Source organism: Bos indicus x Bos taurus, chromosome X, assembly GCF_003369695.1.
Source record: "Bos indicus x Bos taurus breed Angus x Brahman F1 hybrid chromosome X, Bos_hybrid_MaternalHap_v2.0, whole genome shotgun sequence".
In the NCBI taxonomy this organism is placed as follows: Eukaryota; Metazoa; Chordata; class Mammalia; order Artiodactyla; family Bovidae; genus Bos; species Bos indicus x Bos taurus.
In genome coordinates this window covers 29,939,720-29,960,816 of record NC_040105.1, presented here as the reverse complement: position 1 = coordinate 29,960,816, position 21,097 = coordinate 29,939,720, and the positions used below count along the sequence as shown (strand labels likewise).

At 36.8% G+C, this 21,097-nt stretch overlaps 1 protein-coding gene across 6 annotated transcripts in view; it reads right to left on the bottom strand.

Annotated features, from left to right (window-relative positions):
- Positions 1-12,395: 12,395 nt before the first annotated feature.
- Positions 12,396-21,097, bottom strand: part of GK (glycerol kinase) — a 77,317-nt gene continuing 68,615 nt past the window's right edge. For 4 of the 6 annotated variants that reach the window (XM_027533801.1, XM_027533802.1, XM_027533803.1 and 1 more), the window contains 3 exons: positions 20,680-20,760; positions 17,320-17,406; positions 12,396-15,517 (listed from right to left, as the gene is read on the bottom strand). In XM_027533801.1, coding sequence (XP_027389602.1) covers positions 15,507-15,517; positions 17,320-17,406; positions 20,680-20,760 — 179 coding nt within the window. In that variant the 3' untranslated portion in view covers positions 12,396-15,506. The remainder of the gene's footprint in view (positions 15,518-17,319; positions 17,407-20,679; positions 20,761-21,097) is intronic. The other 2 variants (XM_027533804.1, XM_027533807.1) reach the window with 1 other exon arrangement.

The following is a 21,097-nucleotide window of genomic DNA, read 5'->3' as shown; positions in this document are numbered from 1 at the left end:
CTACTGAAATCAGAGTAGTCTGAGGTCGTACTGAGACAGGAGTTGTTTGGACCTCCACGTGGGCAGTTTGAATCCCAGTTTGGAGTCCCAGGTATGGGGGCAAAGTAAGAGGACAGGAGGGAGCTGAAGGTTTCACGCCCAAATCTATACCCTTAGGACATAAGTCTGGCATATTTCGCAGAGAGAAAAAGGGCAACACATATGCTATTCTACCCATTTCCCTTGTTCCTTACAGAACCGGTCTAATTGTAGAACAGTATTATACTTAAGAGACCCTCCAACTGGCCACCGTTCGCCGTCCTCCAATGGATACCGTGGCCATACAGTATCACATAGGAAGACCAGGTGTGTCTTCTTTAAGCCCTGGGGATCAAATCTATCCCAGTTTTTCAGGATACAGTTCAAAGGAGTGAGGCTGGAATTGTTAGCTCCCATCTGTAAGAGAGAAAAAAAGCGACCAGCGTCATTTTTTCTACCGGAGGCGTCCCTCCCTGCTCTAGATGGGGGTGTAGACAGACGTTACACCAAAAGCTTTTCCTTCCTGGTCGGACTTAGTCTGTCCCTTACCGACGCAGGCGCCGTACTCGTCCCTCCCAGTTCTACCACCGAGATGGGGTGGGGATGTACCAGGGGTAGACTTGATAGCATCCCTACTTGACGTCCAGCTCTTCACCTTTAACCTTGCTTGCCTCTGATGTCACCTGGGGTGAATCAGAGTAACCTTCCAGAATGCCTCCCAAGCTAAGACCGCTGCTATAAGCCCTATGAGATCACCATGGAACCGCAGAGCAGGGCTCCTTACTTGCTTCATGCAGGGCATGCCATTCATTCACACAAGCACACGGTAGAGTTAGTAAAGCACAGCAGAAAACGTGTTCGCTAAGAGAACAAAGAACTAAAGCTCCAAGCATCCTTACTTTGTCCTGAAGGATCCCAGACGAGCCCCCAAGATGAAAGGTTGTTGTATCACGCGAATACACCGGGATTCTTGGCCCCCGGAGGAGAAGAATTCAATCCGGGGCCAGAGACGAGGCTTGATCACTCAGAGCTTTTGTGTAATAAAGTTTTATTAAAGTATAAAGGAGACAGAGAAAGCTTCTGACATAGGCATCAGAAGGGGGCAGAAAGAGTACCCGCTTGCTAGTGTTAACAATGAGGTTATATAATCCAAAGAATGTCTGGAGGTTGTAAAGACCTCATCAGACCTACTCCCATAATTTACATTTTAAGATAACACTGTCCTCAGGCAAGATACATCCTTGTAAAGACCAGGTCTACTCCCATAATTAACATTTTAAGATAACAGAAGGTTGAATCCAAAGACTGTCCTTAGGCAGGATACATTATTGTTATATAATCCTAAGGAATGTGGAGAAAGAAAAAAAGTTTGTCCTTTCTTCCTCCTTGAGAATTCCAGACCCCTCTCTCCTTGGGGACCCCTAGACTCCTTATCAACCTGCCTAGGAAATGATTCTCAGGGTAGCACAGAGTCGGACACGACTGAAGCGACTTTGCAGCAGCAGTAGCAGCAATATGTACAAAGCTAATGAAAATGATAATGGAGATTTTTCTCCATTTAAAAATTACAATTTTTTAATGAAAATCTTAAAGTTTATATTCCACTTACAGTGTTTACCAAATACTGGCTATATTCCCCATGTTGTACAATACATCCTTGTAGACTCTTACATCCAACATTTTGTACCTCCCACTCCCTCACCCCTATATGGCCCTCATCTCCCTCCCCGAGGATAACCACTAGTTTGTTCCCTATATCCGTAAGTCTGCTTCTTTTTGTTATAATCATTAGTTTGTTGTATATTTTTTATTTTTTAATTGAAGGATAATTGCTTTACAGAATTTTGTTGTTTTCTACCATACATCAACATGAATCAGCCATAGGTATACATGTCTCCTTCCTCTTGAACCTCCCTCTCATCTCCCTCCCCATCCTATACCTCTGGGTTGATGCAGAGCCCCTGTTTGAGTTCCCTGAGTCATACAGCAAATTCCCATTGACTATCTATTTTACATATGGTAATGGAAGTTTCCATGTTACTCTCTCCATATAGTTCACCCATCTCCTCCCCTCTCCCCATGTCCATAAGTCTGTTCTCTATGTCTGTTCTTCCATTGCTTCCCTGAAAAAAATTCATCAGTACCAGCTTTCTAGATTCCATATATATGCATTAGTATACAATATTTATCATTCTCTTTCTGACTTACTTAACTCTGTGTAATAGGCTCTAGGTTCATCCACCTCATTAGAACTGACTCAAATGCATTGCTTTTTATGGCTGAGTAATATTCCATTGTGTAGATGTACCACAACTTCTTTATCCATTCATCTGTCAATGGACATCTAGGTTGCTTCCATGTTCTAGCAATTGTAAATAGTGCTTCAATGAACAATGGGATACATGTGTCTCTTTCAATTTTGGTTTCCTCAGGACATATGCCTAGGAGTGGGATTGTGAGGTCATATGGCAGTTTTATTCCTAGTTTTTTAAGGAATCTTAAAAAATCTTCCATAGTGGCTGTATCAATTTACATTCCCACCAACAGTGCAAGAGTGTTCCCTTTTCTCCACACCCTCTCCGGCATTTATTGTTTGTACACTTTTTGATGAGGGCCATTCTGACTGGTGTAAGTTGATATCTCATTGTAGTTTTGATTTGCATTTCTCTAATAATGAGCAATGTTGAGCATCTGTTCATGTGTTTGTTAGCCATCTGTATGTCTTCTTTGGAGAAATGTCTGTTTAGGTCTTTTTCCACTTTTTGATTGGGTTGTTTCTTTTTCTGGCATTGAGTTGTATGAGCTGCTTGTATATTTTGAAAATTAATCCTTTGTCAGTTGTTTCATTTGCTATTATTTTCTCCCATTCTGAGGGTTGTCTTTTCACCTTGCTTATAGTTTTCTTTGCTGTGCAAAAGCTTTTAAGTTTAATCAGGTCCCATTTGTTTACTTTTATTTCCTTTACTCCAGGAGGTGGGACATAGAGGATCTTGCTTTGATTTATGTCACAGAGTGTTCTGCGTATGTTATCCTCTAAGAATTTTATAGTTCCTGGTCTTACATTTAGGTCTTTAATCCATTTTGAGTTTATCTTTGTATATGGTGTTAGGAAGTGTTCTAATTTCATTCTTTTACATGTAGCTGTCCAGTCGTCTCAGCACCATTTATTGAAGAGGCTATCTTTGCCGCATTGTATATTCTTGCCTCCTTTGTCAAATATAAGGTACCCATAGGTGTGTGGGTTTATTTCTGGTCTTTCAATCTTGTTCCATTGGTCTATATTTCTGTTTTTGTGCCAGTACCATAGTGTCTTGATGACTGTTTCTTTGAAGTATAATGTGAAGTCAGGAAGGTTGATTCCTCCAGCTCCATTCTTCTTTCTCAAGACTGCTTTAGATATTTGGGGTCTTTTGTGTTTCCATATGAATTGTGAAATTTTTTGTTCTAGTTCTGTGAAAAATGTCATTAGTAATTTGATAGGTATCACATTGAATCTGTAGATTGCATTTGGTAGTATAGTCATGTTCACAATATTGATTCTTCCTATCCAGGAACATGGAATATCTCTCCATCTGTTTATGTTGTCTTTGATTTCTTTCATCAGTGTCTTATAATTTTCTGTATACAGTTCTTTTGTCTCCTTAGGTAGGTTTATTCCTAGATATTTTATTCTTTTTGTTGCAATGGTGAATGGGATTGATTCCTTGATTTCTGATTTTTAATTGTTAGTATATAGGAATGCAAGTGATTTCTGTGTCTTGATTTTGTATCCTGTGACTTTGCTAAATTCACTGATAACTTCTAGTAATTTTCTGATAGTATCTTTAGGGTTTTCTATATATATTATTATGTCACCTGCAAACAGTGAGAGCTTTACTTATTTTCTGATCTGGATTACTTTTATTTCTTTTTCTTCCTTGATTGCCATAGGTAGGACTTCCAAAACTATGTTGAATAATAGTGGTGAGAATGGACACCCTTGTCTTGTCCCTGATCTTACAGCGAATGCTTGCAGCTTTTTCACCATTGACAATAATGTTTGCTGTAGGCTTATCATATATGACCTTTACTATGTTGAGGTAGGTTCCTTCTGTGCCCATTTTTGAGGAGTTTTAATCATAAATGGGTGCTGAGTTTTGTCAAAGGCTTTTTCTGCATCTATTGAGATGATCATATGGTTTTGATCTTTCAGTTTGTTAACATGGTGTATCACATTGATTGATTTGCCTATATTGAAGAATCCTTGCATCTCTACAATAAACCCAACTTCTCATGGTGTATGAGCTTTTTGACGTGTTAATGAATTTTGTTTGCTAAAATTTTTTTCTGGATTTTTGCATCTATGTTCATCAGTGATATTGGCCTGTAGTTTTTTTGTGTTGTCTTTGTATGGTTTTGGTATCAGGGTATTGGTGGCCTCATAGAGTTTGGAAGTGTTCCTTTTTCTGCAATTTTTTGAAAGAGTTTTAGAAGGATAGGCATTAGCTCTTCTCTAAATGTTTGACAGAATTCATCTGTGAAGCCATTTGGTCCTGGGCTTTTGTTTTTTGGGAGATTTTTGATCACAGTTTCGATTTCAGTGCCTGTAATTGGGTTGTTCATAATTTCTATTTCTTCCAGGTTCAGGCTTGGAAGATTGAACGTTTCTAAGAATCTGTCCATTTCTTTCAGGGTATCCATTCTATTGCCATATAGTTGCTCATAATAGTCTCTTATAATCCTTCATATTTCTGCATTGTCTGTTGTCAGTTCAGTTCAGTTCAGTTCAGTCACTCAGTCGTGTCTGACTCTTTGCGACCCCATGAATTGCAGCACACCAGGCCTCCCTGTCCATCACCAACTCCCGGAGTTTACCCAGACGCACATCCATCGAGTCAGTGATGTCATCCAGCCATCTCATCCTCTGTCGTCCCCTTCTCCTCCTGCCCCCAATCCCTCCCAGCATCAGAGTCGTTTCCAATGAGTCAACACTTCCCATGAGGTGGCCAAAGTACTGGAGTTTCAGCTTTAGCATCATTCCTTCCAAAGAGATCCCAGGGCTGATCTCCTTCAGAATGGACTGGTTGGATCTCCTTGCAGTCCAAGGGACTCTCAAGAGTCTTCTCCAACACCACAGTTCAAAAGCATCAATTCTTCGGCGCTCAGCCTTCTTCACAGTCCAACTCTCACATCCATACATGACCACAGGAAAAACCATAGCCTTGACTAGACGAACCTTTGTTGGCAAAGTAATGTCTCTGCTTTTGAATATGCTATCTAGGTTGGTCATAACTTTCCTTCCAAGGAGTAAGCGTCTTTTAATTTCATGGCTGCAGTCACCATCTGCAGTGATTTTGGAGCCCAAAAAAAATAAAGTCTGACACTGTTTCCACTGTTTCCCCATCTATTTCCCATGAAGTGATGGGACCGGGTGCCATGATCTTCGTTTTCTGAATGTTGAGCTTTAAGCTAACTTTTTCACTCTCCACTTTCACTTTCATCAAGAGGTTTTTTAGTTCCTCTTCACTTTCTGCCATAAGGGTGGTGTCATCTGCATATCTGAGGTTAGTGATATTTCCCCCAGCAATCTTGATTCCAGCTTGTGTTTCTTCCAGTCCAGCGTTTCTCATGATGTACTCTGCGTATAAGTTAAATAAACAAGGTGACAATATACAGCCTTGACGTATTCCATTTCCTATTTGGAACCACTCTGTTGTTCCATGTCCAGTTCTAACTATTGCTTCCTGACCTCCATACAAATTTCTCAAGAGGCAGATCAGGTGGTATGGTATGCCCATCTCTTTCAGAATTTTCCCCAGCTTATTGTGATCCACACAGTCAAAGGCTTTGGCATAGTCAATAAAGCAGAAATAGATGTTTTCTGGAACTCTCTTGCTTTTTCATGATCCAGCGGATGTTGGCAATTTGATCTCTTGTTCCTCTGCCTTTTCTAAAACCAGCTTGAACATCAGGAAGTTCACAGTTCACATATTGCTGAAGCCTGGCTTGGAGAATTTTGAGCATTACTTTACTAGCGTGTGAGATGAGTGCAATTGTGCGGTAGTTTGAGCACTCTTTGGCATTGCCTTTCTTGGGGATTGGAATGAAAACTGACCTTTTCCAGTCCTGTGGCCACTGCTGTTTTCCACATTTGCTGGCATATTGAGTGCAGCACTTTCACAGCATCATCTTTCAGGATTTGAAATAGCTCAACTGGAATTCCATCACCTCCACTAGCTTTGTTCATAGTGATGCTTTCTAAGGCCCATTTGACTTCACATTCCAGGATGTCTGGCTCTAGGTCAGTGATCACACCATCGTGATTATCTGGGTCATGAAGATCTTTTTTGTACAGTTCTTCTATGTATTCTTGCCACCTCTTCTTAATATCTTCTGATTCTGTTAGGTCCATACCATTTCTGTCCTTTATCGAGCCCATCTTTGCATGAAATGTTCCCTTGGTATCTCTAATTTTCTTTGAGAGATCTCTAGTCTTTCCCATTCTGTTGTTTTCCTCTATTTCTTTGCATTGTCTGTTGTAACCTCTCCTTTTTCATTTCTGATTTTGTTGATTTTATTCTTCTTTTTTCTTAATAAGTCTGGCTAAAAGTTTATCAAGTTTATTTCCTCAAGGTTTGTTGTATATTTTAGTTCCACATATAAGAGATCTCATACAGTACTTGTCTTTCTCAATCTGACTTGTTTCACTTAGCATATTGTTTTTGTCTTAGTTACTAAGGTGTGTCTGACTCTTTTGCGACCCCATGGACCCCATCAGGCTTCGCTGTTAATGGGATTTCCAAGGCAAGAATACTGGAATGGGTTGCCATTTCCTTCTCCAGGATAATGGAGTTTTAAGATACTTGCTTGGTATTGAGACAATAATGTTGTGATCAATACCAGGTACAATTAACACAATTTTGTCTTGATTTGGTCATATTTGTGGATTGCTATAAACAGATTCTTTATAATGTTCTAGAACCACATAAGTGAGGCAGAAACAATAAAATAAAGAATGTAAATAATTTGGTTGGTATTAGGGAAAAGAATCAGTGCACAATTTTTTCCTTGGAATTGGTTGATTCTACTATGTCATCCCAAGAGTCAACTATGAACAGAGAGGTATTTTAAAAAGCTTCTTTACATAAAATAGGCCAACTATGAAGACAGTACAATGCAAAGCAGAGTATCATTACTTCTCTTAGATAAAAATTAATTTGGATGACTCAATTCCAAAGTTGTTTATGATTTTTTCTATGATTCTATTTTTATGACTAAGTTTAGGAGAGTAATAATGTGTACTTAGCAGAGATATTTCCGCTTTAAATTGTTAAATTATAGATGATGAAGAAAATTATCTATAAATCTGAGTTTTTTCATGAGCTGAAAAGCCTAAGAAATACCAAAACAGTAGGAAAGTATAAGTGGAGTAATGGCTTCACTGAAGCCTTTGTTTTTTTATGATCCTAGCATGAAGGCCGCAGAAGGCAATGGCACCCCACTCCAGCACTCTTGCCTGGAAAATCCCATGGACTGAGGAGCCTGGTGGGCTGCAGTCCATGGGGTCGCTAAGAGTCCGACAGGACTGAGCGACTTCACTTTCACTTTCCTACATTGAAGGAAATGGCAACCCACTCCAGTGTTCTTGCCTGGAGAATCCCAGGCACGGGGGAGCCTGGTGGGCTGCCGTCTATGGGGTCGCACAGAGTCGGACACGACTGAAGCGACTTAGCAGCAGCAGCAGCAGCAGCAGCAGCAGCAGCAGCATGAAGGTGGAGAAGGCGATGGCACCCACTCCAGTACTCTTGACTGGAAAATCCCATGAACGGAGGAGCCTGGTAGGCTGCAGTCGATGGGGTCGCTGAGGGTCAGACACGACTGAGCGACTTCCTTTTCACTTTCATGCATTGCAGAAGGAAATGGCAACCCACTCCAGTGTTCTTGCCTGGAGAATCCCAGGGACGGGGGAGCCTGGTGGGCGGCCGTCTACGGGGTCGCACAGAGTCGGACATGAAAGAAGTGACTTAGCAGCAGCAGCAGCAGCAGTATGAAGGCATCCTGGACATCATTGTAGCGATCGCACATGATCACTATAATGCTATCATGTAATTATGATTACCCCAAACAAGTATACCAGCCACTTCTGCAGCGCACAATGATGGAAAGGAAGGCTACCTAAGAAACAGAAATGCCTTGAGTGTTGAAAACAGCGCCACCTAGCGGTTGAATTTGTTTCTAACAAGCCAGCTTCTTTCTATTCCACATGACCTTTAGCAAGCCGACAAAAAATTTTAGACTTCAAGTCATGGACTTTGAAAACATAGGGGAATCTTGTATGGTACACACTGTGATTGTATATCTGAGACAATTCAGTAGAAATGGCTTAGCATCCTTCCATGTTATAATTACTTAACATTGCCATTACAGCTTCCAAAGTACAACTCAACTAAAGAAAAAAAACCACATTACATTTGAAATCCTGTCTACTATGATCAGATGAAAGAAATCCATGTTAACACTTGTGCCTTCACCAGTTCTTCCAGTCGTGGGCCACAAATCCTTAAAAAATCTATTAGATAAAGCGACTAAATATCAGTCTTACCTCCCAGTGAGTAAAGAGAAGTGAAATACCCAGCCACAATGGGGAAAAAGAAATCCAGCACAAGTGAACAGCTCCCAGCAACCCATCCTCTCTGCTCCTCTGGCACCCTTCCCTCAGTGCAACACCTCCTTGGTTCTTACTGTGTATGACTTACTTCTCCAGACAGACTGCAGGGTCCTTGAAGACAGGTCAAGCCCTTTTCTCTTGGGTGCCCTTGTGCTGCTGGCGCTGGGCTGAGCACCCAGCGATGGCTTATTGGTTGACTAATGTCATGGGGGGATGGGCTGGAGGGGCGGGCGATTGATTCCAGCTGAGGAACCTGAGGAATGAGGCAGGTGCAGGCTTGAAGGGAATGGGTGCCAAGAATGGAATGGTGGTGTCAGGAAGCTCAGTAGCTCTAAAGGAGTCTGTCCCCACCCCCCAAGGCTCTGACCTAGGAACTTGGGTTAAAAAAAAAAGTTCACAGAAGTAATCCCAGAGTGAATAAATAAATTACCACAACTCCCGAGATGAAATATGACAGCCATTAAAAGTTCTTTGAATATTGTGGGGATAATTGTTCAGTTTCCGAGCCTGACTTTCCCTCCATAGAAGGTATTAGATTGTCACTGCACCATTTTATTTTGCCCATGTCTTTGTGGTCTTTTAAACACGTTTGAAAGGAAGCCAATTTCATCCAATTTTATAATTCAGTGCTTTCTTTCAACTGTAATGAACTAGAACCTGAAATAGAATAAAACAGGTCTTGTGCCCAATTTGAAATCCAGTATAATGGCAGTGCTCTTTCTCCCTTGATAATAAACCTATATCTAGAATGGAGACTTTCTGGCCCAGAAATTTTCTAGCCTTAATATATAATTCTGAATGTGGTGGGCTGACAGTAGTACAATTCAAATTTGTTGGAAGGTTCTATACTGGAAATAAGACAAATAAGTATTTTTTCTGAGTCATGGAATTCACAACAAATGGATGGTTAAGGATATAATTTCTAATATACATTATTTATTCTAATACTGATGCTTTATATGAGGTGCTTGAAATAATTGTGCCAGAAGATCAGTAAGATTTCAGCCCTTTTAATTGGGAAAAGTGTCAGGATAAACAAGATTACACTAATGGACTTTAATACATATAATTAGGATGATGATACATTGTCTTTTTTTTCACCTTATCTTTTTACTATGAAATAGTTCAAGCATACAGAAAAGTAGAGGATATAGTAAAAAAAAATCCATACTCCCATCACTCAGTCAAATCTTAAGATTTTGCTATGTTTGCTTTAAGTCTTTTAATTTTTTAAGAAACACAACTTCTCAGGTTCCAGTAAGTCTCTTGCCTAATTCCATGCTCTGCCTTTCAGAGGTAACCACCATCCAAAACTTGGTTATCTATCATCCCTCTCCAAGTTTCATACTTCTAGTTCAACTGTATGTGTTCACATACATGATACGTTGTGTTGTTTTGCAGGTTAAAATTTTTATACAACATTTATGAACATCCAAGATCTGTGAAAATACCACCTTAAAGTTTAGGGAAAAAATTAAAATAACCACAAGTATTATTTACGAGTCTGGATGATTTTCTACCCTTCTTTCTAACCTCTTATTTTCCAATTTTTCTAAGAACAGTATTATTCATTTCCAACAAACAATTTGATCAAAAATTAAACGGACAAGAATGCTCATTTTACAAAGAGGTCCCTTGGCTGTTGAGAAACCAGTGATGTAGAGAATGAACTTGCAAATATTCACTGTCATTTGAATTAGATTTACTTATTTGAAGAGGTAGGTGGCAAACAGACATTGTTTTCTCCTATACACACTGTAGTAAAGAAAGAGACGTGGTGGTAAATTAATAAAAGGCTGAAGGTTTAAAATGAGCTTGAGGAGAAAGATGAGATTAAACCTTCAAGAAAAATAAGACACAGCACAGTTTCTAAACTACAAGTTACTGGTAATTATTGTCATATGTTTTACTTAATATGTTCAGAAGACTGCCTCCTCATTTACCAAGTCTTTGGGGAAAACGAGTTAGTTGTATCCTTTTGATCAGTAATATTCTATTGGACAAACCATGAAAATCCCTGGGAAGCTGAATGGGAGCCCAGATCTTCTATTTCTTCATAATCTTTTATGTATTAGTGACTAAAGGATTTTTCTTATTTCCAATATTAGATACTTGAAAAAGAGTTAGTGAAAGTGAAATAAAAAGGAGATATATTTATTAACCTCCATATTTTTGAGGAACAAATAAAATTTATTTCCTTCAGAGGGTTCATTTCAGGGACTATAAGCTCACATGCTGTCAGGGACTAGTCAAATATATCTATTTTACATAAATGCAAATTACACTTTCATTGAGGTATAATTCATATACCATAAATACACTCCTTTAAAGTGTATGCTTCAGTTTTTAGTATATTCACAAGGTTGTGCAATCATCAACCCAAAAGAAATCCTGTCCATTAGCAGTCATGTCCCTTTTCCCCTCCCCACACCAACTCCCGCCCCAGACTCTGGCAGCCACTAATCCACCTTCTGTCCCTGTGGATTTGTCTATTCTGGACATTTCACGCAATCTGAATCATACACTATGTGGCTTTTTGTATGACTTTTTTCACTCTGTGCAGTTTTCAAGATTCATTTATGTTGTAGTATGTGTGTGGTACCTTATCATTTTTACATGTGAATAATATTCCCTTGTATGGATATCTCACCTTTCATTTACCATTCATCAATTGATAAGACAGTTGTTTTCTCTTGCGCTATTATGAATAATGCTGTCATGAACATTTGTGTACAGTGGCCTCTGAATTTAAGCTCAAAAATTTAGATTTGCAGGGGCTTCCCTAGTGGTACAGTGGTTAAGACTCTGAGCTTCTGCTGCAAGGGGCAAGATTTCAATCCCTGCTTAGGGACCTAACATTCTGCACCGCAATGTGGCATGGCCAAAAATTAATTAAAATTAATTGAGCAACTAGTTTTTAAAAACTTTGTAAAAAAACTTTTTATTTCATATTAGGGTATAGCCAATTAACATGAGCAACTTGTTTTTAACCTATCTTCTGCTTCTCAGAATATTTATCTTTATAGTCCCCAAATTTAAGTTATTAGGTCATTTTCACTAAATCTGATGACAAGGAAATCTTTAGAAACACTGGTGAGAGTTCTTTGTCTGTGATACTTAACACATCTTATCCTTTAACGTAAGACCAGAGCTAAGATATGTACCTATAAAGTATAGATCAAGTAGCAATCAAGTTGGTTTTGAAACTCACTCAGTTTTCCAGTAATGCCTATTATGTGACCTGATGAATTGTAGGTTGCAAGAACAGATCAAGTAAACTTCCTTATTTAAAAAGTACAGTTAAAACAAGCTATTACAAAGTTCTAGTTAAAAACTAATTCTTGGAACACTTTTACACTGTTGGTGGGAATGTAAAATGGTGCAGCCACTATGGAAAACCGTATGAACGATTCCTCAAAAAATTAAAAATAGAACTACCATATGATCTAGCAATTCTACTTTTGAGTATATATCCCAAAGAATCGAAATCAGGATATCTACACTCCCAGGTTCACTGCAGCATTATTCACAACAGCCAAGATATAGATACAACCCAAATGTCCATTGACAGATGAATGGATAAAGAAAATGTAGTATATACATACAATGGAATCTTGATCAGCCTTAAAAAGAAGGAAATTCTACTGTTTGCAACATCAATGTACCAAATTTGATACACTGGTACAAATTTAGATTATGCTAAGTGAAATAAACTGGACACAAAAAGAAGTATTGTGTAATCTTACTTTATGTGTGGAATCTTAAAAAGTCAAACAGAAATAGGAGATTGGTGGTTAGCAGGGGGTGGGGTGAGAGGGGAAATGGGGAATTGTTCAATGGGTATGAAGTTAGTTACACAAGATGATTAAGTCCTAGAGATTGCTGTACAACTTTTAGTGCCATAGTTAACAATACGCTATTGTGCATTTAAAAATCTAAGAGGGTAGATTTCATGTTAAGCATTCTTAAACATACAAACACAGAAAGCAAAAGGGACACCAGGAAATTTTTGGAAGTGACTGGTATGTTTATAACCTTGATTTTGGTGATGGGATAATGGGTGTATGCATGAAGTCCAAGCTCATCAAAGTATATACTTTAAATATGTACAGTTTTCTATATATCAATTATACCTTATTAAAGCTATAAAAATAGTAATTTTTGCACTTCTATTTATGATTAGACACTATGAGGTAAAAACTACCTACTTGACTACCATTGCTGTTATAGTGTCTGTGCTATGACATCTTTTGTTTCATGGTTCCTCCTAAATTGCAATCATTCTTCATTCCCACAGGATACAAAATACCTATAAGCCAAAGAACTGAGACTTAGGCATTTTAAAAGAAACACACTAAAAAAAATTCTAAGATATTATTACAGGAGCAAAAATGCATTATTTATGTTACTGATTACCTGGAGAACAGAAGATTGAGGTGTTGGTGATTGAGTTCAGAGAATAATGGCATACTTGACTCCACCAACTCACCCAGGTAGAGAGGAACTGAAGCATAGAGTGGAACCAGTAAGTCATGGTTAGCCATGACTGCAAGACCCTATTGAGAACAGATGCTGACCTCACCGGGGCATTTTCTGGATGCTGAGATGGGGCAATGTAGTCTTTTTTGACAGAACAAGTAAGGTGCTCATCATCCCAGAAACTGCTTCTTCAGCTGTTGGTTAATTCTTCAGTGTGTGCCTTATCAAGGGCTAACAGCTGAGCTGTTTCCTGAACGTTTCCTGAACCATCTTTCTCAATTAACTTTGATCTAAGTTCTAGTCTGTAAATGAGAAATGCAAGTAAGAATGAGGGTCAATTTATTTTAAGTAAATTTATCATTAAATATCAACGTGTATCATTTCAAACATTTATAAATATCACAATTTATAGAAAATTAATTAATCTTAAAATTATCGGAACAATGATTTTCACAGTTATTTACATTAACTCAAACTACCTTTGTAGAAACAAACGATGTTTAAAAGTGTCCTTGCCACAAAGTAATAATTTCATAGTACCTTTCTGTAACATTTATGTCACTAAAGTGGCAGCTGCACCAATAAAACCCAGCAGATTCAATAATTTACAAACAGCATAATCAGAACTGAAAATGCAAACTACCATTCATTCCAAACAAAACAAAACCTTTTATATTAATATATATAAATATATAAATATTTTTCCATTTTCATCACTGAAGAAAATAATTAGGAGGCAGTATTTTATTGTTTGTAGTAAAAAAAATTAATCTTAAGATTATTTTAAAATTGACATTGAGAAGCTAGGTTAGGTAAATTGTTATAATGCCTCACAATAAATTTTTTGAGAATTTCTTGGTTGTGGGTGCAGCGAGAAGGAAATTCTTGGGTTTACTGGAAGCTTTTTCTATCAATTAAACCATTTTTCTGTTGTATTAATAATATGTCCATAAGCATATTATCATCTCAAATAGAAATTTTAATTACTTATCAGCAATTTATAACACACTTAGATGGAAAGAGATTCTTGGCTTTTTTTTTCTACTTAAGTTTGTAAACTTTTTTTGATATCCCCTCAAAAGGATCCTAAATAGATCTAAATATATGTCAAAGGAAAAGCAAACTTTATATGGACTCAGTGCTTGTATTTGAAAACAATATTTGCTATACTATTCCACAGGTTTTTTTTTAGCATATAAAAGTATGGTATAAGAAATTATAGTCACAATAAAGTACATTTTCTTTTATTCACATAGAACATATACTTAAATTTTAAATGTTGGCTCTTCAAGAAAGCTTCTCCTGGTAAATAATATGTATAACCATTGCCCAAAAATGTATACAGCTGTTTTCCCCAAAATATTTATACACATAGTGGTCCACTTAAGACCAGCCCCATTAGAATCCACTGAATACAATGTGTTCTTAATTTATAAATGGGCTACCCTCAGTATATAAAATATAAATGCATGTATGTTACACATACAAAGTAAGAAATATAAAAAGGAGAGATGAAAAGAGAAGGAAGTGTTCTTCCCTATAAGATCCTGACAGAAATTCAGTGTAATTAGTGAGAACATGTATTCTTAATTTATAAATGGGCTACCCTCATTATACAAAATATAGAGGCATGTATGTTATACACAATGTAAAAATATAAAAAAGAGAGATGAACGAGAAAAGAAAGTGTTCTTCCCTATAAGATCCAGATAGCAGCAATTCAGTATAATTAGTGAGACCATGTAAAATACATGAAGAATTTTCAGTTTTGGCAAATACTTTTTAGAAAAATGCCTAAGGAATGAGGGTACTAAATTTCTATTTTAAGAATTTAGTAGAGGCTTCCATTTAAACATTTAGTGAAGATGTTGTGGTCTCCCTAATAAGCAGAAAAGAGGACTTTGGGTAGGGGAGTCTGTTAAAAAGAAGCAAACAAAAAATCACAGATTTTTAGCCGGTTAGTAATAGCCCCTTAATGAAGTGTGTGTAGTGCAGGAATCAAATCCTGGCCCATAAGAGTCTGAATATATGTGATAAAAAATTCCAATGGACAGGATATGAATTCTTTCTAGATCTTACAGGAAATGAGGCAGGAAATGATTGCAAAGGAGGGGGTCAGCCCCAAAGGCGGCTGGTCCAATCTTAACTAGTGCTGTTAAAAAAAACACCCAATGTTTCTATAGCATTCTTTCTGCTGCATTTTCTTTATTTCAAGCCACAGGTCTACTTGGAGGATCATGCAGCAAGTGGCTTATAAATAAAATCAGTTTATGAATAGTGTCGTCACATTAAGAGACTGAATCACTGGATTCTCTCCATAGGTAAAGAGCTCGCATCTTTGGAATCCATGAGTTGGTAGTATTTACGGCATACCTAAAATTGGACAAAAATCATATATGTCAATAATAATATACATGCAATTTAGGAGTTAAAGCAATGAAGATGATTCAATCATTATTGAGCTAGAAATTCCATATGGTTCCTAAATATTGCTTCACAGGTAAAATGCAACAAATATAACTGGGCCAATTTCAAAATTAGCAAATGAACACTACTGCTAACTGTTTACCAAGAAAAGTCATTCCAATTTTTCTCAAATCTCAGTATATGTTACCAAGAGAGATCCTAAAGATGGCAATCATATGTATTTTGGAAGTCTAGGAATTTGGACATTTACTGTATCCTTCAGCTTAGAGATATGTTATATATCCTATTTTTTTAAAGACCAAGCTTTTTCATTCTGTACTGGTATCAAAGGGAAACAGAAGGGAAAAAAATATCAATGAAAATATTCAGCTGCAATGCTATTTTCTTTTCTCTTCCAGACCACCATAATGCAGCCAAAAACAAAACAAAACAAAAACCTCAGGATAAAGAAAAAAATAGAACTTTTTCTAAAACAGAATTAAAAAAAAATTAAATTACAGTTCTTCTGGGAAATACTCAGACACTTCCACCAAACATTCCTGAGAAGCAGAAGAAAATAAGCATCTGCTAATTCTGTACAGATTTATGTATACAGAAGCCTTTTGTAGTATGTAAAGCACTAATACCAACATAAGGAATGGTTATTACGGAAGAAAAATATTTGAACAAATTTATTATAAACATGAAGAATACAGAAAATGGTAAATCTAATTTTAAATTTTCATGCACATAACTGAAATTTTATCATGATTTAAAAGATAATTTAATGTTCTGCTAATGTAGATAATTTTTATTCCCTTTCTAATATAAATAACTTTTCATTCTATATTTATATATAGTGCTTTAGTGATGATGCCAATCTGATTAATGCTTGTCAGACTTCTAAAAACAGATGTTCTCCCATATATATAAAAATTTTTTACATTTTAAACCCAGGTCATCTTGTAATTAATTAAGAGAAATAATCCAACTCCCTAATTAAGATTTTTTTAAATGTTTCACTTTCTTAGCAACATGAAATACGTCATTTCCATTTAGGCCAATAATTTGAAGAAAAACTGAACTATCATCAGGAACAACTTCCAAAAATGATTATTATATTTAAATTAATGCTGGTTACGCAGTGAGTTTTATAATGTACTGAGCAATTTTACTATTATAAGAATATTCAGAATATGCAAAAATAATAATTCAGTTTGAATTTCACCAATTTATTTCAGCAATAATTTAAAAAAAATTTCAGTTCACCAATGTATTCTCTTAACTAAAATAAAAGTGACAATAAATTTCCCCAGGTTTAGAGTTTTACAGAAACTCTGCTAACATACTCTGGCCAAAAGTCTTACCAGGATTGAAATATTAAGACTTCTGTAGCAGATTTTCATAAGTATGAAAAACAACTTAAGTACATTTGAAAGACAGTTCAATTGATTTCAAATACTATACATTTCATCTACCACTCTGAACATCCTTTCATTTAAGCATGAACAGTAGTACTTGTGCTTACTGCTGCACGTGCCAGCAGAATGTAGCCCCTCAAAGAAAATCATCTACTAAAAATCAAAGAGAATAAAAGCAGAGTCACAGTCCTTAATTCTGAATTAAATGGTCTATTAACTAGACCTTCAACAGATTTTCCAGGTTCCTAAGAACAGGAAGAAGGAAAAATACTGAAAACTTTCTGTTCATTTATACACAAATACATTAATGCTAACTCATATAATTGTCTAATTTAAAGAGGAACTGACCTGAGAGGTACCTTGCTCCGATTAACATTACCACGCTACTCACTATAAAAAAGCCCAAGGGCAGACTACAGAAGATACTAGGGTCACCTGTTGTCATCCGAGTAGGAGGGAATTCCAGTCAAGCAAACCAAAAGAGAGACACATAATTACAATATTTGTGTTAAGAATCACATGATAGCAAAAAAAAGTTATAAAAATAGTATATTCATAAAAGCTAGCAAAGAGTTATTACTTTAAATCAAAACCAGAATCAAAATTGAGGGCTTATGACAGTTAACAAACAATACAGATAGCATGCCACAAACAGCAAGAACATAGAGCATATAGACCAACATAAACCTTCCACTGGCAAAGCCAAAGAAAGCTGAAGGAGAACTTTCTTTTTGGGAGGCTGCTGATTTTAGCTTTCTTGGTTCTTTCCCAAAAGATACTAAGTGAGCAATACCATTCCCCATCCAGATTAAAATTATAGATCCTTTGGCTATCAGAGAAGAGTTATATTAGTCCAATTCATTAGTTTGAAAATGAATTTCAAACCCTGTTGGTTTCATTTTCTTTTTTACACACAGTTGGTATAACAAAATGAACCTGAAAAGTAATGTTACTATATAATTTAAAAACTAAACTGTATTATCTATATTTAAAATATTGTCTGAGAACACAATTGTTTTGATATTTTCTAACCTGATTAAAAACATTTCCTTTAAAGAATAGCTAGATAGATACAGACATAGGCTTTTCTTGAATTTAAACATTATGTATCTTGAACATTTAACACTTTTTGAAAAAAAAATGTTATTTTGGTGGGTTTGGAGTACAAAGTCATGAAGTCATTATTTATCATAAGCTCTCTCCAAAAAATATTAAATCTCCAATCATTTCTACATTTTAAACATATTAAATGTATGTTAAAAATTCTTTACACTCCATTCAAATATAGTTACAAACAAGAAAATAAATATGAATGCTTCAAAATTGGCAATATGCTTTGGAAATTAAGCTAACATAATATTCTTCCCATAAATTAAAACTATTTAAGGAGGGTAAGAGGCCAGGTAGCAATTTGAATAGCCTTATGAGATCATCAAAATAGGATTCTATCTGTACTATTATTACATAGCTTACATTGGTTGAGGAACAATCAGCATTTCACTAATTGAATATTGTTATCTGGATTATTATACAGTTTTAGAGACTCTCAAAATGTTGTACATGAATGCTTTTCATAAATCTACTACAAATCGTTTTCACAGTTTGCCTTAAATACACTGCAGCCTAACTGAAACAAACACCAAGTTTGAAAAATCGAAAGCTCTCAAAAAATCAAATTATTTTATCATCAATTCTGAAGGCAGAAACAAAAAAAATCGTGTAATTTTCTTTCATTCACTTTTTCTTGGCATTTTACGTTCCCTGACAATAAGGTAAAGCAAACAGAAAATGATCAATTGGCTTTGTGGAAACTTGGCAATTAAAATTATATCCTCAACTGCAAGTAAGGAAGAAGTACGTGTGGCATTGACATGGAGGCGGATATGGCGAGGGAGGGGAACAGGTTGAATTGTGCCATTTTATTTATTTATTTGGCCATATAATATTTTTTTGGCCATAAAATAAATAAAATACATTTTATTTATTTATTTTTGGGGAGCATGCGGGATCTTGTTCACTGACCAGAGATGAACCTGTGCCCCATGCATTGGAAGTTTGGAGTCTCAACCACGGACTGCCAGGGAAGTTTCTATGCCATTAAAAAAAATACAACTAGTCAAAGAAATCACAGAACTCATTTTCATCAGCTTTTAATTGATGGCAACCAGAAAATAAATCAGAGTGCACGGCTATTGCATCCTTCAAAGCAACTAGCACTGTGCTACAAAAAATACCTATGATTGAGAAGTTTAACTATAAAAGGTCTCAAAACTGCAAACAGTCTTAGCAAGAAAGGCTTTGTCACCATCTTAGAAAGAAAGGTGGGTCTCAGAACAAAAGATTTAAAGACAATGGATATTAAGCCTAAAGCTTATTTAGGAGAATAAACAAAAGCTTCAAGTAGAAACAGGATGATCCCAGAAGCTTCTCTGAAAAGCTGCTGCTGCTGCTAAGTCGCTTCAGTCATGTCCGACTCTGTGCAACCCCATAGATGGCAGCCCACCAGGCTCCGCCGTCCCTGGGATTCTCCAGGCAAGAACACTGGAGTGGGTTGCCATTTCCTTCTCCAATGCATGAAAGTGAAAAGTGAAAGTGAAGTCGCTCAGTCATGTCCGACTCTTAGCGACCCCATGGACTGCAGCCCACCAGGCTCTTCCATCCATGGGATTTTCCAGGTGAGAGTACTGGAGTGGGGTGCCATTGCCTTCTCCGTCTGAAAAGCTAGATACATTAAAAGTGGTTCTTGGGACTTCCCTGGTGATCCAGTGGCTAAGACTCTGGGCTCCTAATGACGGGAGCCTGGGTTTGACCCCTAGACAGGGAACTAGATCCCACATGCTGCAACTAAGCACCGGTGCAGCCAATAAATAAATAATTTTTTAAAAAAGTGGTTCTATACTCACTTTGGGGTTGGAAGGCAGGCTATATTTCATTTATAAACTCTTCTCTCTTAAACTATATGCTTCAAAATATTATTGGCCATTGTTTCATTCATTAAATTCCAAATCTTGTATTTAGCAAAGGATTATCAAGCCATATTAAAGGTATGTTAAAGGCTGTTTCAATATTAAAGGCAGCTCAGAGCTGTTTACAACTAAATATTTTATTTATGGTAGATACCTTTCCCACCTAAGTGATTAAAAACAAAAATCCTCTAATTTCTGCCAAGAGCATTTCCCAATTATGACATTTCTAATTTACTATGTTTGGTACTTTTCTTCCTCTGATTTCAATGAATTCTTACAACATACACTCACTAAGGACTTGGGGGCAGTCTAGGAAGTAGTGAAATGTATTCTGAAATCAATATAGCTTTTGGTCGGTTCAAGTCATGAAGACAGCCCCCCAAAAAGGCAAAGTCAGTCACGAAGAGGAAAAAAAAAAAAAACAGTTTAGTTGATTTTTTTTTCATTAGGAAGAAACTAGAAATACTTTTACTTTTAGAAAATTAAGTTATCAATCAAAGGAATAAACTAATCAACCAGGAATAAACTAATAAGGAAAGGTATGGCAGGACAGGAGTTAAGCACATACATCGATCTGATAATTTACATTTTATGTTTAGAACTTTAAAGTGTTTTCAAAATGTTAGAAACTATGAGCATATCATAATGCTATTCTTCAGAGCAGCCTTGCTAAGTATAAACAGATACTTAAGCTATTTAACATACTAGGACAAAGTGGCAATAACAATAAAAACATTTTTACCACTTTCTGAAGACTGAGTTGTAACCCAACCCATTGATTTCATCACAGCTTTCTTCCATGTAGAATAACGAATTTCACTTTCTAGAAATAGAAGGTAGGAAAACCATACATAAGAAAGGCAGTTTACTCAATGTTATGTGGCAGACTGGATGGGAGGGGAGTCTGGGGGAGAATGGATACATGTATATGTATGGAATAATCTGCCAGGAGACCCCAGTTCCATTCCTGGACTGGGAAGATCCACTGAAGAAGGGATAGGCTACCCACTCCAGTATTCTTGGACTTCCCTGGTGGCTCAGACAGTAAAGAATCCGCCTGCAATGTGGGAGACCTGGGTTCGATCCCTGGGTTGGGAAGATCCCCTGGAGAAGGGAACAGCTACCCACTCCAGTATTCTGGCTTGGAGAATTCCACGGAC